We start from the raw sequence: 17,991 nt of genomic DNA on the forward strand, positions 1-17,991 counted from the left end.
AAGAAATCTGCACCAAATATGTAAGAGAAAAATACTCAATGTGGGCACAGGACTTCTGAATTCTCATAGACTTTGCTGGCTTCACAATAGACATGCAGATTTTGCTGCAGATTTCTGAAAATATCAAAATCTGCGCCAAAATACGCAGCATGGGCACAGGGCCATACAGGGCTCATGAATATGCTGGACTACATGGCTTTAGTAGTCCTGCAATGATAATCTGCTGATTAAACAGTGATTTTATCAAAACTACACTAAGCAGTCCAGTAAGTGACACATCGCTGGAATCAGGATGTCTGCCCCTACGTTCTGCTGCTCACAGATTAGATGGCAAAAACCTAGTTACAGATTGCCTTTAACTTGTTCGCGACATCCACAGTACTGAAACAGGTGTATGGAGTGGGCTCCCGGGTCGAGCCTGCCCCATATCAGGCTGGTAATGGCTGTGTACTACAGCCAGGACCTACTGCTAACAATTGTGGGTGGAGTGGAGTGGAGCCTGAGATTGTTAACCTGTTAAATCCCGCTGTCAAATTCTGACACCGAGATGTAACACGGCCCAGAAGGGGATCGTGCAATTTTAAGCATCCATCAGCACACCCATGACATGATCGCCTGTCACTGATGAACTGCTATGACAGCAGGGGGTCTGCTGAAGACCTCTGTGCTTCTCATAGCAGCACTCCTTTGAAACCTGCCTGTGTCTGGGCTTCAAAGGAGACTGGTTTTCATTATATGCAGCAATATTGTGGCATTGCAGTACACAGCTCATTTGATCAGACATTCACAGACTATAGTCCCCTAAACCGTGAAAAGTAAACAAAAATGTTATTTGATTTGGCGGCACCATCAACTGAAAAATGAAAACATTGCAGGTCTTGGAAAAGGATGACCCCCCCTTCCTAAATTTTATTTTTCAAACTTCTAATTTTTTTTTTCACCATTAAATAAGTTGAAAAACTGGATGTTTTATATTGCTGTATTCATACTGATGAGGAAAATCATATTTCAAGGTAATTTTTAGGAAAAAATTGTCCCCGTAAAAACAATTCCCAAAAAACCATAGCAGAATTGTGTTTTCCTTTCACAATTTCTCCATATTTGGATTTTTTTTTCTCCATTTTACAGCCTAATTAAAAAGTACATCTCGTCCCCCCAAAAATACAAGCCCTCATATGTCTATGTGGATAGTAAAATAAAAAGGTTATGGCTCTGGGACACAGGGTAGGAAAAATATGAAACAGAAAAATGGAAATTGACAGCAGTAATGAAGTGACTAAAGAGGTGGTCCAGTACTCAGCAATAGTGGCCACATCGATGTAAAGCTCATAGAGAAGGATTTTCTCAAATACTGTGTGTTGTAAATTCTGCCTCTGAGCAGTGCTATTGTGGTCCGCTCATCCCCATGAAGTGACCCCCGGGTTCCGTGACCTCTGAGATCTTGGGATATCACGTCAACTTCCAGTAGACCTGACATTACCGAGGCGGGCCCAGTTGCCATGAGTCACTGGGCTGTGGGCAGAGTTTCACCATTCGTCACAGCCCAACATCGCTCCTGCTTGCGGCGCTCTGCAGTGAAGGAGAGAGTGCGCACGATGCTGGGATGGGAAACTCCGCCCACATCCCAGTCACTCAGGAAGACTGGGGCCCGCCTCATTGGTGACAGGTTAACTGGAAGTTGACGTGACATCACCGGATCTCCGAGGTCTTGGAGCTCAGGGGTCACGTGATGGGGATAAGCGGACCACAATAACGCCGCTCACAGTCAGAATTTACTACACAAGGTATTTGAGAAAAGCCTTCCCTATGAGATTTACATCGATGTGGCCACTAATGCTGAGTAGTGGACCACCCCTTTAAGGGGATTTTTTGGCATCTTAGATATCCATGTATGCCATAAATTACCAAATAAATGTCCCAAATTGGCCTTGGAGTGGCTGTCCACATTCAGCTTCCGAGTAAGTGGACACAACTAAACATGTATGTGGATCTCTCCATTTTACACTGAGAGTTTGAGAAAGTGCTGAAAAGATTGCAGTTTCCCGGAACGCCCATGGATGATCATTAATACAGCAATGCACATACAGATCACATCGCTCATGAAGTCTGTCTGGGTTTACCGAGGATCAGGAGACCCCATTCTCATCTCTGGATGTTCCCATGAGTGAAGATGTCCTAGGTTTCTCATATGGGAAACCCTCCTTAGCTCTATGGCTATACAGATGGTACACGTTCTTAAATTAACTATCGAATTTTAGACCCATAAATGAAGTGATGTCAGAGCAGGAACGCTTTAATATGTTGTTCGTGTTTTACAAGTTTCTCCAGACAGATCATGGTATAATTTTGTGCCTCAGGTCTTAGTTGATGCCCCTTGCTCCAATGACAGAAGTTGGCTGTTCTCCTCTGATTCTGATCAGGCCGCAGCACGAATATCCCAAAGGAAAATCCTCCCTGAAATACAAACAGAGTTACTCAGGTACAGAACACTTTTTGTATAATTTTGGATTATTTTGTCTGAAATTAAAAAAAATATATTAGTATTATTTTTTTTTTTTTTATTATTTATCTGAAGGATTCATATTTTTGATAGGAATCTTCAATGCAAATTCCATCAAATTTGACAGGAATAACGTGTGCTTGGTCAAGAAGACCGGCACCAGGGACTCGTGTTAGTGAGGTCCATCGAGAATTGTTAGTGTCCTCTCCAGCACAGTAACTGTAGATAACTTGGACAGTGCATACACAACTGTATACTATAGCTAACGCTCTGCCACAACAGCCAACATCAGAAATAACGGGTTAAAATAGGGGCGAACACTCTGATTCTATCAATGTATCATTTAGGTTACTGGGTGCAGCTATTTGTAATAATCCAGCAAGGGGAGCCAGAGACCAATGGAGTATGTAAGGAGGTAGTAAATGTATTATACCAGGAGGGAGAGCTGGCACTGTAATAATGCTGGGAAACTGAAGAATCCACTAGGGTAACTAGCTCCACCAGTGGATCAGAAGGGGATAGTCGTATGGGCCGGGGTCTGAGCCAGGAGATTATGTGGTACCAGGGATGAGGCGGAGTCAAGGGGAAGCCGGGTCAGAAGCTGAGAGAGAACGTCAGGGACCAGAGGAGAACAATTACCGAAGTTTGTCACTAGCCGAGGTCGGGAGCCGGTAGAGCAAGTGGTAGTGGGGAAACACAGAAACTGAACAACCGAGAGGGGACCGGAGGGGGAGGACAGAAGTCAGGGAGGACGGACACAGTTAGGAGGACAGGGAATCAGGGAGGACGGACGTGGTAAAGAGGACAGGAGTTAGGGAGGACAAACACAGTCAGGAGGACAGGGAGTTAGAGAGCATGGATGTGTTAAGGAGGATGGGAGTCAGGGAGGACAGACACAGTCAGTAGGTTAGAAACTGAAGGAGGACGAATTTGGTAAGGAGGACAGGAGTCAGGTAGGACGAACAAGACAAATGGACAGATCTGGCAACTTATAGAGACCAGTGAACACACTGCAAGGCAGAACTAAAACTGGCGCCACATGAACCAAAATGACCCCAAGATAAGGCGTCGTGATCCTGTAAACGAGGCACAGGGGGAGGCTCCTCCCACTGGCCATGCTCCAGGGAACACTGACAGCCGTGAGTCATGACATATCGTTATAAAATCATAGTTTTTTTCCTGTCACACAGGGTTTTGCTCAAAACCTGCCGATTGTCATGGCAGCATCAGATGATGTGCACACTACAGATTCTGACACTCCACACTCTTGTTTCTCTGGTGTTTCTGAGTTACACAGGAAGGCTCAGGTATCAACCAGCTGTGGACTCATTCATGATCAGGCTAGCAAGAGTTAACCTCTGCTAGCCTGCTGATTACCTCTGGGATCTGAGATCACATTTGCTCTCAGCCTTTTTAAGATGGTGGAATCTGTCTTCCCACTCCGACTATAGTTTATTTCTGTGTTGGTCTGTGTACTGGAGTGTCCCAGTCCTGCTGGTGATTAAATTGAGTTCTTCCATCATCTTGTTGTTTCCTCCTTGCTCGTAATTTCCTCCTTACCTCTTATTGCCTTACACCTCTGAGTGAGTGTGCTGTGAGATAGAGTTTTGATTTCCTCTGTTTGTCTATCTCTGTTGGTTTTATCACACTCTTGTCCTGGCCCTTCCCTGGAATAGGGAAGGAGGGAAGGGGTATAAAATCAGGGCTGGTCATGAGCAGGGCCAGGAAGGCGATCACCTTCAGAGGTATCTCTGAGATAAGGGATAGAGCCTGAGGACCAGTCTAGGAGCCTATGTCCTCAGCTTTCTCCATTACATCCGTGACATTTTTATTGTAGATCTAGGATAGGTCAGATGTTGAGCTGTGTATAGCCCCACCCACACCTCTGATTGACAATTTCCTGTGCGCATTGTCCGGTGACAGAAAGCTGCTAATCGGTGGGGGTGTGGTTGGACTAGGAAGCACCAGGCACATAGTCCTGTAGTGATAATTTCATGCTGATGAAACACTGTTTACACAGTCCAGTAAGTGACACATCACTGGAATCAGGCGGTTTGTCTTTACATCATGCTGCTCAGATTACATAGCAAAAACCTGCTGACAGATTCCCACTAAAAACCATAAATATTCTCATTCATTGACAGTAAGCAGCAAAATTATGAAGTGATGATTAAAGCTAGACATATATTAGAAAGTTGCAGAACTTCAATATAAAATCGTAAAACAGAGTTCAGACAATTCTCTAAAATATCAGATAACCTTTAACTATGCCCAAGTCCGGAAACTTTGTGACTTTCCTGCTTCTCGTGTCTTTCCCTTGTTTTCCTTTACGTTCTGCTTGACTTGGATTCTCTCTGTTGTAAATTTGTGCTATTCCTTTTTCTAACCCAGGTAGTTTTCTTATTTTGTGGCTGGTGGCCTCCTGCCCCGATGCTGCCTTGCATTTCCCACAGTCTGGCAGTATCCAGCCGGAGAGCGTGACCTCTTGTTCCTGCATTTGTCTTTCTCTGAAATATGCTTTCCTACTGGACTGTGTTAAATCCATTAACGTTCTTGAGAGCTTCTATCCCGTCCACTTCTCTTTCTGTCATCCGGCCAGCACGGCTACAGGGAAATAGGTTGGGATATATATATATATATATATATATATATATATTTTTTACCATGATAGAATATGTTGTGATTTCTGGATCTTATTAAAGGGAACCAATCACCAGGATTTTCATATATAATCTAAAGCCAGTGCTATACTGGCACTATCAGGCTGATTCTCTACATACCATTAGTGGTCAGCTCGGATGTTTAGGCTTTCAAATCCAAGAAAGTGAAGTTTAAAATTTCGTCAGCTTTTTGATTGACAGTTTCACTGGAGCAGATAATATCTGGGTGGGTATTCATCTGGATTACCGCCCCCCCCCCAACGCTGGTTCCTCCCTCTCTCTGGCTCTATGCTAATTTTTCTTTTCAGTAAGATGGCGTCGGAGTTAGCGCCTGCGCATAGCGCTTGAGAAACAACATTAGTAAGGATGGCACCACCATAGGGTTAATAGGAAACGTGCCACCACCCATAAGCACAGAAGAAAAAAACAGGATAGCGCTTATCTTCGGTGCCATTTTTCTGAAGCCCGCGTTACCCCCTGCTGTTCTATACTTCCGCCCTCACATCTTCTGCTCTCTTGTGACCGCAGGAGCGCATGCGGTCACAACAGAAGGGGATAACAGCTGATCGGAGGGCACCATGACAAAAACCAGGACACCGTGCCAGCGCCAGGTTGAAGAAGACAGAAGACCAGGACCATGGAGGGGTGAGAGGGAGTAATAAACATGGAGTTCCTAAGTGTGTCTGTGTATTTATTTCTAATAAAGTATTTTTTCTCTGTGTGGTGTCTTTTTTTTAAACCCTTTATTGGAGATTCTTAATGGCTGGGTCAAACTTGGCCTTGGCCATCTTACTGAATAGAAAAATTAGCATAGGCGGGGGGAGTATACAGATGAATACCCGCCCAGATATTATCTGCTCCGGTGAAACTGTCAATCAAAAAGCTGACGAATTCTTAAACTTCACTTTCACCTGATAGTGCCAGTACAGCACTGGCTTTAGGTTATATACTAAAATTCTGATTGGTTCCCTTTTAAACCTGTCTCACCCATTGATTTAACATTTTATAGATTATAAAATTAATTCGTAGGCCCTGATTCAAAAAAGTTATTTCTCCAAAAATTCTGGTGTCAATTTCTTTAAAAAGTCGCACATTTTTTGCATAATTCGGCTTTTGGCTTTTTCAGTTTTTCCCAGCTGTTCCACAACGGGACGTGATGGCGGCATGACCCCACAGCTCGGCTACTTTCACACTTCTGTCTTTTTCCATCAGTCACAATCCGTTACCTTGAGAAAATACGGTATTCTGCAACATATTTTTCAGGATTCCGTTTTTTCCCCATAGACTTGTATTAATGACGGATTGCGTCGGATAGCCTTGCGTTGCAGCCGCTGCGCGACGGGTTAGTCGTGGAATGACTGACCTTCTGGCGGAAGGAGCTGACACTGTAAAATTTTTTGGAGCGTCAAAAAAACGCAGCGCGCAGGATTCTATCACAATAAGTCAAGTGGTATAATAGTTGTCTATGGTGCTGGATTCCGTCGTAATCGTTCGCACGATGGAATCCAGTGCTGGATTCCATCATGTTCTACTGAGCATGCCCAGTAAATACACAATCACATTGCAAGGCTCCTGATAGGCTTCATAGTAGTATTCCACACAATTTTAGCTATAACAACATTTATTCTGCCCCTTTCTCTACAAACTGTCACAGATGGCCCATGAAAACACAGTAATAGGTCATCAAAATGTCTGGCACTCCCATTTGGCTGTCCCAAAAACAAACGGATCATGACGGATCTGTCGTAAAACGGACGCACAACGGATGTAACGGACGCGACCGATCAGGTATTTCAGAGGATTCCTGTGAACAGAATCCTGTGAAATAACACATCCGTTGCGTCCGTTGACAGCTGAAAAACGACGGATCCATCGTTCTGTCGCAACGACTGACCTGACGGATTTGAAACGAATGAAGTGTGAAAGTAGTCTTACTCATTAAGCCTGTGGTGGTCCTTACACCAAAAAAAGCAAACACCTTTTAATGAATCATTTGTGTCTGCTACACCCCCCCTCATCAAGACCAGTCTTGAGGAATCGGGGCCATTGAGTTTTGGCCAACTTTATTGCCACTATTGATCGTTTATTATTAGTGATGAGCGAGTACTAAAAAGCTCGGGTGCTCGAGGCTCGGGCCGAGCCTCCCAAGATACTCGTGTACTCGGCCCGAGCACCGAGCCCAATGTTATCCTATGGGAGACCCGAGTATTTTTGTGAAATGACCACCGGCAGCATGTAGAAACCATAAAACTGTAAATTAAATAAAAAAACGTACGTGTGTTTGTAAGCGTGCATATAAATATACACGCGGAGTGGAGTGCGGGAGGGGCCGTAGCCGAGCGGGGAAGTGTCGGGCTAAAGGCACGGTCATTCTGTGAGGGCCGGCCAATCACTGCAATTCCACAACAGGGCTGTGGCATTGCATTGGTCTGCCAGCCAATCCCTGCATAAGGGCTGGCTCTAAAAAGAGCGCCAACATGAAGACCACGAGTACAGCACGAGTATCGCGAGATTACTCGGTCCCCGCCGAGTAGCCCGAGTACAGTGATACTCGTGCGAGTACCGAGTAGTAACAAGCATACTCGCTCATCTCTATTTATTATATAAAAATCCATTATCTTAAAGGGATGCGACCACTAAGTTATTGCCCTATAAACTAAAGGCAGTGCCAAAAATGGCGCTAAGATGCTAATTACAATAATACCATTAGTTGAGAAATCCGCGGCTTGAGTGCAGAATAATTTTTGTTCAAACCTTGAGAAATAATGTAATTTGTCCACAGTTTTGAACATTGGTGTAGGACTTTGTGTGTTGGGTCCTTTTTTTATCATTCCTTCTGTCTTGCCTCCTTTTCTTCATTTAAATTTGACGCCAGCACTGTCATTATCACTGTTAGCGGCGCATGCGCATTTCTAGTGTGACAATACCATAAAATAGTGACAGAATTAGCGTATGAGCAATACTGCGATCTTCGGAGCAATTTTATTGAACATCCTGTGGAGACAAATATGTGTGGTGGTGGCGCATGCGCAGATTTATTATCTATCTTTTTCATCAACACATGCACCGCCACCGCTCCTAGTCATCTCCTCAGTGTCGTTACTAAAATTGCGCCACAGGTCGTGGTATGTACATTCACTGATTCCACTTCCATTTTATTGATGACAACATCACAATAGCAATGCACATGCATCGCCAACAACAGTAATGTTGACTATGGCCCGTAATTTAAATGAAGAAAAGGAGGCCAGGCACGAGGAGGAATCATTGCAAAGTCCCAACCCCAATGCTCAAGACTGTGCACTAATTACACCATTTCTGAAGGTTTGAACAAGGATTATTGTGCAATCAAGCCACGGATTTCTCAACTAAAGGTATCATTGTGATCAGTATCTTAGCGCCATTATATCAGCATTATAGACTTGTTGTCGGTTCCCTTTAAAAACAAATAAGTGGCTATATAACAATGGTGTATCGGTGATTATTTTATTAGAATGTCCAAATTCAATCCAATTCAATTTATATACATTTATTCATAAAAAGTTGACCTGTCAATATACACACTATCATTGCAGAAAATAAAGCATTAACATACAGTAGTATATGACACAGCCTGAATTACAGCCTCCCTCCCTAATACTCAGCTGCACAGTCTTTTCCAGCGATAGCGGCCTCCATATCTCTGAGCTTCTCCTATCTCCTGGGAGTTTCTATCACTGTAATTCTGGGAAGCTCCTGAATGTTTCCAGGTTCCTTTTCCCAATCGCAGATTTCATCTCCAGAGATTTTCGGTTGGATTGTGATCAGGACTTCTTGCCGGCTAGTGTAAGACAGACCATTTTGATTTTCTTGTCCCCTCTTGTGTACTTCTGGATGTGTTTTTGGTCATTATCCTGCTGTAGAAGACATTTTATCCATATGGAACTTAAGGCCGCTTTACATGCTATGACATCGCTCAAGCAATCTCGTTGGGGTCACGGATTTTGTGACGCACATCCGTCTGCTTTAGCGATGTCGTTGCGTGTGACACCTATTAGCGATTTTGAATCGTTGCAAAAACGTTCAAAATCGCTCATCGGTGACATGCCCCCCTATTCTCAATTATCGTTGCTGCTGCAGTAACGATGTTGTTCCTCGTTCCTGTGACAGCACACATCACTCCGTGTGACAGCCCGGGGACGATAAACACAGATTACCTGCGTCCCGCGGCTCCCGCCGCCTATGCGGAAGGAAGAAGGTGGGCAGGATGAACAAGCGGCGCAAAGTAGATTAAACGATTTTTTAAAAATGAGCGACCTGTACATGATTCGCGATTCGTAACAGATTTGCGATCGTTTACAGACGCTCATAGGTGTCACACGGGACGACATCGCAAGCGATGCCGGATGTGCGTCACGAAAGCCGTGACCCCAACGACATATCGCACGATAGATCATCTCGTTTGACGCCCGCATTAGGATAGGTCATCAATGTCAGATCGGAATGGGTATGACAACCAGCACCCCCGCCCATCAGCTGTTGTCAGTGCCAGCGGGGGTAACAGGCAGACGAAAATGCTCAGTTCTTGAGCTCCTCCGTCTTCTGTTAGTGGCCGCAGTCAGGTACTGCACATCCGCCTCCCATTCAGATCAGTAGAAGGCGGATGTGCAGTACTTAGCCGCGGCCACTATCAGAAGACAGGGCAGCTCCGGAACTGAGGATTTCCGGCCTCCGACACCGGAGACAGCTGATTAGTGGGGGTGCAGGGTCTTGGACCCAGGCCGATCTGACATTGATGACCTATCCAAAGGATAAGCCATCAATGTAAAAGTAGGGGACAACCTTCTTTAAGATTCATGGATCAGCTGAAAACATCTGGAAACTACTTTCCACAATGATGAACCTAACGTCAGAAATCGTAGTAAACTGTTTCACAAATGTGGTCAATGTCTTTATTGGGAAGGAGCTATTCTTTTTTTTTTTTATTCAATATGTATGGAAATTAGGCTAAATGTATGCCCTTGACGGAGGATTCATTCTGTCTCCATTCCTGATTCCACCATCTTTGAAGTGGAGGATGGCGCAATGGGGGGTCCATCACGGGCCTGTGGTGTCCGCTATGTGGTGGGTTCAGCACGTGTAGATGTAGATTGTCCCTGCTGTCCGGTGCCCCTTTATGTCCCCCGGTGTAGGGCACCGTATTGTCTTCTCCTCCTCCGTGTGTTCTCCAGTGTGTCGAGCAGTCTACAGGGCAGGATGATTTAGACATTGAAAATATTTCATAAAATGGGACATAAAAGCCGCCGTGGATTTCTGAACAATGGTGATATTTTCCCTTAGTAAAATGAAAAATGCTGAGTTCAAAGAACATTCTGATTGATCTGTGAAATACCTGAGTGTCTTATTGGGGTAATGCATCATGTCATTTATTTCTTGGGGAGGAATCTATCACAGGCCTTAGCCCTCCTTTATAATTTTCTCACTCTGGATATGACATGAAAAATCAAATCTGTGAAGCTGTAGGGAAAGCTGAGGCATACATCATCGTTACTTGTGCTAACCCTCCGTGTTCTGCAGACGTGTCACTGTGAATATCTCTCCAGCCCCATGATATTGCTGATCGTTATCCTACGGTATTACGCCGCAGCCGAGGTTGTGCCACTATGTGAGTATACGGTGGAAGGTCTAAAGGTGGAAGACAAACCTCGAATTCCAATCCGTCATTGCCATGCTAAACCGGATCATATGCACCCAAATTCCAATAATCTGACAGCACCTTTCCCAATTAGCCGGATTTTCCAAACCATGATGTAGGTTATCACTTAAAGGGGGGTTTACACGCTGCGACATCGCTAATGCGGAGTCGTTGGGGTCACGGAATTTGTGACGCACATCCGGCCGCATTAGCGATGTTGCTGCGTGTGACACCGATGAGCGATTTTGCATCGTTGCAAAAACGTGCAAAATCGCTCATCGGTGACATGGGGGTCCATTCTCGATTATCGTTACTGCAGCACTAACGATGTAGTTCGTCGCTCCTGCGGCAGCACACATCGCTCCGTGTGACACCGCAGGAACGAGGAAGCTCTCCTTTACCTGCCTCCCGGCCGCTATGAGGAAGGAAGAAGGTGGGCGGGATGTTCCGGCCACTCATCTCCGCCCCTCCGCTTCTATTGGGCGGCCGCTCAGTGACGTTGCTGTGACGCCGCACGGACCGCCCCCTTAGAAAGGAGGTGGTTCGCCGGTCACAGCGACGTCGCCGGGCAGGTAAGTATGTGTGACGAGTCTGGGCGATGTTGTGCAGCACGGGCAGCGATTTGCCTGTGTCGCACAACAGATGGGGGCGGGTACCCACGCTAGCGATATCGGGACCGATATCGCAGCGTGTAAAATAGCCTTAAGTGATCCACATTTTCTTTTCAAAGCAAAGCAGTTCTGCAGCAGCTATGGTGTTCATTATGCATTTTCTCCAGTTGCAGAACCTAAAGGGTCCTAATTTTCTCATAAATTTCTCATCACAGCATTGTCTGTTGTTTAAAGACTAAAGCCATGTGCACACACTGCGTTTTTTTGGTGCAGTTTTGTCATAAATCTGCATGCCTATCCTTATGCCAGCAAAGTCAATGAGAATTCTGAAGTGTTGAGCACATATTGCTTATTTTTTCCTTGCAGATTTAGTGCAGAAAATCATCTGAAGAATGTTAATTCTTGCTCCATTTTTGCCTCCTTTTTTCAGCCCGTCCACTCTAAAGGCCCCGTTCCACGCGTCGATTTATCGTGCGATCGCATGTGCGATCACACCCACCCCCATCGTTTGTGCGTTACAGGCAATTTGTTGCCCGTGTCGCACAAAGTCGGTAACCCCCGTCACACGTACTTACCTTCCAAATGACCTCGCTGTGGGCGGTGAACATTCTCTTCCTGAAGGGGGAGGGATGTTCCGCGTCACACCAACATCACACAGCGGCCGGCCAATAGAAGCAGAGGGGCGGAGATGAGCGGAACGTAACATCCTGCCCACCTTCTTCCTTCCGCATTGCCTGTGGACGCAGGTAAGCTGAAGTTCGTCGTTCCCGCGGTGTCACACATAGCGATGTGTACTGCCTCGGGAACGACGAACAACCAGAGACCTCCACAATCAGCGATATTTTGAAAATGAACAACGTGTCAACGATGGACGATATGGTGAGTATTTTCCATTGTTAACGCTCATTCGTTGGTGTCACACGCAACGACGTCGCTAACGATGACGGATGTGCGTCACGGAATCCGTGACCCCGGCGATATATCGTTACGTCGCTTCGTGTAACGGGGCCTTAACACTAGAAGTCCCAGGAATTTCGAGCTCCATAGGGTTCAAGTGGTAGAAATGTCAAATGACCCCTCTCTGGGACTTCTAGTGTTAAGGCTATGTGCCCATGGGAGATTAAACCTGTGGATTTATCTGCGGATTTTCTAGATAAATCTGCAGGTTTCAGCATGTACAGACACTCCCCATGTTATCCTATGGGACATGGGGAGTGCTGTGTCCATGCTGCGGATACGTGCGGCTGCGGAACATGCTGCGGATTTCCCACAGCCGCACGTAACTGCATGTCAATTCTTTCTGTGGAGTTACCTGCGGAAATCCCGACCCTCCACTATGGAGATAGAGGCCGGGACGTTCGCAGGTAATCCGCATGAATCTCTGCATGTTTTCCGCAGCTATTTTGCTGTACTACCGCTGCTAAAAATAGCTGTGGATTCCAGCGAGCAGCTGCGGGAAACCTGCGGCCGTACCTGCGGATATATCCACAGGTACAAACTCCCGTGGGCACATAGCCTAACATCAACGGGAAAAACGCACAGCTTTTTTGATGCATTTTTCTGCACATAGCCTAATTGTCACTTGGGTGGCCAGAGATGGCCGCAACGTCTTCCACAGATAACAGTGGATTGTTGTGGGTTTCATTCTCGGCTTCATCTTAAAAAGAGATTGCCATGATGAAGCATGTTTTATTAGAAAAGAGGTTCTGTAGCAGCTAGGGCAGATATCATAAGGTAAATCTAGATATTATTATGTTTAACATGTATTCAAAAATTAATTACCGTCCACAATTCATTCATATTGTACATCTCCTGCTCAATAAAAACAACTGTGCTGCACAGCAATTTCTGTGAAGGTCGAAGTTCTTGGCTGCTTCTTTTACCCGGTGTCCTGATGTTTCTTTGGGAAAATTACTAATTAGGTTGAGATAATGTCACGGATGTATCACAGGTGACAGACAGTTATGTGGTTTCTGGCAATAGAAGGTCACAGCGTTTGGCTGCGCAAAATCCTCCCTGACTTTACATTGTTCCTGCTGCTAGTACGCATTGTACCAATGCCAATTGGTAAATGATGATCCAGCGGATATGTGATACCTTAAAGCCAACTACCAATTAAGTAGATCAGGTGATGTGCATCTCTGTGATGAGGAGGGGTGCGGTGTAATGACATCAACACCCTATATAAGGGGTGCTTAATTATTAGACAACTTCCTTTCCTTTGGCAAAATGGGTCAGAAGAGAGATTTGACGGGCTCTGAAAAGTCAAAAATTGTAAGCTGTCTTGCAGAGGCATGCAGCAGTTTTGAAATTGCCAAACTTTTGAAGCGTGATCACCGAACCATCAAGCGTTTCATGGCAAATAGCCAACAGGGTCGCCAGAAGCGTGTTGGGCAAAAAAGGCACAAAATAACTGCCCATGAATTGAGGAAAATCAAGCGTGAAGCTGCCAAGATGCCATTTGCCACCAGTTTGGCCATATTTCAGAGCTGCAACGTTACTGGAGTATCAAAAAGCACAAGGTGTGCCATACTCAGGGACATCGCCAAGGTAAGGAAGGATGAAAAACGACCACCTTTGAACAAGAAACATAAGATAAAACATCAAGACTGGGCCAAGAAATATCTTAAGACTGATTTTTCAAAGGTTTTATGGACTGATGAAATGAGAGTGACTCTTGATGGGCCAGATGGATGGGCCAGAGGCTGGATCAGTAAAGGGCAGAGAGCTCCACTCCGACTCGCCCGCAAGGTGGAGGTGGGGTACTGGTATGGGCTGGTATCATCAAAGATGAACTTGTGGGACCTTTTTGGGTTGAGGATGGAGTGAAGCTCAACTCCCAGACCTACTGCCAGTTTCTGGAAGACAACTTCTTCAAGCAGTGGTACAGGAAGAAGTCGGTATCATTAAAGAAAAACATTATTTTCATACAGGGCAATGCTACATCACATGCATCCAACTACTCCACAGCGTGGCTGGCCAGTAAAGGTCTAAAAGATTAAAAAGTAATGACATGGCCCCCTTGTTCACCTGATATGAACCCCATAGAGAACCTATGATCCCTCATAAAATGTAAGATCTACAGGGAGGGAAAACAGTACACCTCTCGGAACAGTAATGTTCAGTAAACATGCAACATTAAGCATGTGAATTGCAGCCTTAAGACTAGAAAAAAACCAAAGAGAAAATTGCATGAAAAATACCCTGACTATAAATAAATAAATTGCAAGTGCTTAATAACAGGGTACTTAGTGTATACATTTTTGCAAAAAGGTAAAAAGCTGTCTCACCTCGTCAAGGTGTACCCATCTGAGACAGTCCCTAACCTACTGAAGTTAAAAACATTATCAATACCTGACTTGTGTCATGTCAAACTCCAATATGAATGGTGGCAAGTGGTCAGCTGTGTCCCAGATTAAATACACAGTGAAGTGAGACGCAATTAGTTGTTCAGTCTCAGTATTAGGAGGGCTGCGCCCCCAACTTCTGGGACACAGCTGACCACTTGCCACCATTCATATTGGAGTTTGACATGACACAAGTCAGGTATTGATAATGTTTTTAACTTCAGTAGGTTAGGGACTGTCTCAGATGGGTACACCTTGACGAGGTGAGACAGCTTTTTACCTTTTTGCAAAAATGTATACACTAAGTACCCTGTTATTAAGCACTTGCAATTTATTTATTTATAGTCAGGGTATTTTTCATGCAATTTTCACTTTGGTTTTTTCACCTCTCGGAACAGTGTCTGCGAGGCTGTGGTGGCTGCTGCACGCAATGTTGATGAAAACAGATCAAGCAACCGACAGAATCTATGGATGGTAGGCTGCTGAGTGTCATCATAAAGAAAAGGGGACTAATTTTTTGGGGTTTTGCTTTTGCATGTCAGAAATGTTTATTTCTAAATTTTGGGCAGTTATATTGGTTTACCCGGTGAAAATAAACAAGTGAGATGGGAATATATTTGGTTTTTATTAAGTTGCCTAATAATTCTGCACAGTAATAGTTACCTGCACAAACAGATATCCTCCTAAGATAGCCAAATGTAAAAAACCAAAACTCCAACTTCCAAAAATATTAAGCTTTGATATTTATGAGTCTTTTGGGTTGATTGAGAACATAGTTGTTGATCAATAATAAAAAAAAAATCCTCTAAAATACAATTTGCCTAATAATTCTGCACACGGTGTAGTGTCTTTTCAAGATGGTGCAAAGATGCTTCATAAGGACTTGCCAAAGAGTCTGGAAGTGTAAAACGGCAGAATTTAAGGATCATATCACATTAATAGAAAAAGGATTGTGTTCCATGTCTGGGGGCGATCCGCTCCTTTGTACCAGACGTATATTGGCATTTAATTTACAGCACTGAACGCGTGTAGAGGGCGATGACTGAAAGCGACGCGTTCAGAGGAAAATGGAACATCAGTCTTCATTACATGTTACATGGCTGGGGATATATAGGCTTTCTGTAGGTGAAGTGTAAAACGTCAGTGATGGCCATTGTCAGTGTAACTCGGTTCAATAACGTCTGTTAGTTGCAGAAAAAAAGTTTTTTTTGTAAAGTGTTTTGTAAAACTGAATTAATTTTTACTCCGGTTTTTGTATCCGTTGATTTTTCTCCCCATTTTATTACAGTCTTGTAAGATATAGGCATCTGTCAGTGCTACCTGTGTGAGCAGATGTTACTGTCTCAGACCTGCACCAAAGATATTATTACACATCAGAAAGCCCATTTTCTGCAATGTCTCCGGGAGTCTTCTCAGTTTAATTTGTTAATTAGTCAGACGCCTTGGACTCATTTGTGTGATAAATAGTGAATCTGCAAAGTACAAATAATGTCCCTAAAAGTTACTCCACTCGGTCTGATTCTGTGCTGTTCACTACCTGTTTCCAGGTGTAATCTGTCTCTAACAGCAAAGATGCTGAATCAGGCCGTGAAACCGAGTCTTTGTCTCTCTGCTCCTGCTCTCATAGTTCTCAGTTTACATCTAGGCATAAGAGAGGAGGGCTTTCAGTTCTGGACACGCAATTCTTTGGAAATTGTAAAAAGGTAGGCATGCCTGTGAACGGAAGCTCCAATACCTACAGTGCTGGCAGAATGCTGAGAAATCAGAATAGTACTGTGATGATAAACCACTCGGTGTCACTAGATGCAACTAGTGGAGGGGTAGTCAAGCAAGCCGAAGTTCACAGCCCGGAAGTCACATATGGTACACAGGGAGAAAGCGGAGCCGATGTCAGGGTACGAGCCAACGGTCAGAGGCCAAGAAGTCACGTAAGGTACACGGGAAGAAAGCAGAGATGAGGTCAGGGTATAAGCCTGGGGGTCAGAAGCCAGGGAGGTAACATTGGATTCGGGAGCATGGGGCAGAGAAGGTTAACAGAAGTCCGGGATAGGAAAACAAGATCAGAACAGTGCACACACGGGAACCAGAACACTCACTGCAGAGCAGAAACTGCGACTGGTGGTGTTCCGGGCAAAATTGCTCCCAAATGAAGCAGGGCAATCACCCTGAATGAGGCGTCTGTTAACAGGACCCTCTTGATACCAGTGCAGGATCCAAGAATGGGAAACAACCTGTCCACCAGAGAACAATACAAAACAGAACATCAGCTCTGCTGAGAGCAGAACACCCTGGATCAGAACCATGACAATTACACTGAAAAAGAGCGGATGGCAGTTTGCAGAATGTGAGAATTGGGACAATTTCTGAACAGTCACCTGATCTGAACATCATTGAAAATCTGTGGCTAGACCTCAAAAGAGCAGAGCATGCAAGACGAGCCAGGAATCTCACAGAACTGAAGACTTTTACAAGGAAGAATGGATTAATATCCCTCAAACAAGAACTGAAAGACTCTTGGCAGCTACAAAAAGCGTTTACAAACTGTGATACTTGCCAAAGGGGACGCTACTGGGTACTAATCATGCAGGGTGGCCAAACTTTTACCCAATTTCCTTTGTTTGTTAATTTTTAAATGTAAAAGAAAAAAAAAATTGCCTAAAATGCAAAGAAAATGTGTCATCTGTAACTTGATGCCTCCTAGAGATCATTTCATCTTCAACTTGCTTAACTGTTCACAATGACAATCATTTTGACTAGGGGTGCCCAAACTTTTGCATGCCTCCGTATTTTCTATTTCCTTTTATATCGGTTTTAATAGTGTTTTATCTTCTCTGACCTCCCATATTGGAATAATACATACCTATCATTGTCCTTCAATAAAACCTGGATCTTAAGCGAGACTTACACCTTTTCTTTGCATTGCCTTGGAGTTTATGATCGCACTCGGCTGCTGCTTGTACTGTTTTGTGTTGGAATAAAACAGAAAAGGTAATTGGAAAAAAAGAAAAAAAAAAGTAACATCCCTGCCGCATCGGAAAGCAAACAAAATAAAACTGTGAAAATGAGCATTAAGCAAATAATTGAAAGAAAGCTGCGAATTGCTGCAAATATCGGCCTTTGTGGAAGGTGCAATATTTCCTACAGGTTTATGAGCTGTATCGAATGGCTGTTCAGTACAGGTAGTGTTGTTGTGCGAGCG

At 44.4% G+C, this 17,991-nt stretch overlaps 1 protein-coding gene across 1 annotated transcript in view; it reads left to right on the plus strand.

The window, feature by feature from the left end:
* Nucleotides 1-17,991, plus strand: part of NSUN3 (NOP2/Sun RNA methyltransferase 3) — a 76,881-nt gene that overhangs the window by 40,901 nt on the left and 17,989 nt on the right. Inside the window, exon 5 of the mRNA XM_075333097.1 lies at nucleotides 2,358-2,479. Coding sequence (XP_075189212.1) covers nucleotides 2,358-2,479 — 122 coding nt within the window. The remainder of the gene's footprint in view (nucleotides 1-2,357; nucleotides 2,480-17,991) is intronic.

The sequence above is a fragment of the Anomaloglossus baeobatrachus genome, chromosome 2, assembly GCF_048569485.1.
Source record: "Anomaloglossus baeobatrachus isolate aAnoBae1 chromosome 2, aAnoBae1.hap1, whole genome shotgun sequence".
Taxonomy (NCBI): domain Eukaryota; kingdom Metazoa; phylum Chordata; class Amphibia; order Anura; family Aromobatidae; genus Anomaloglossus; species Anomaloglossus baeobatrachus.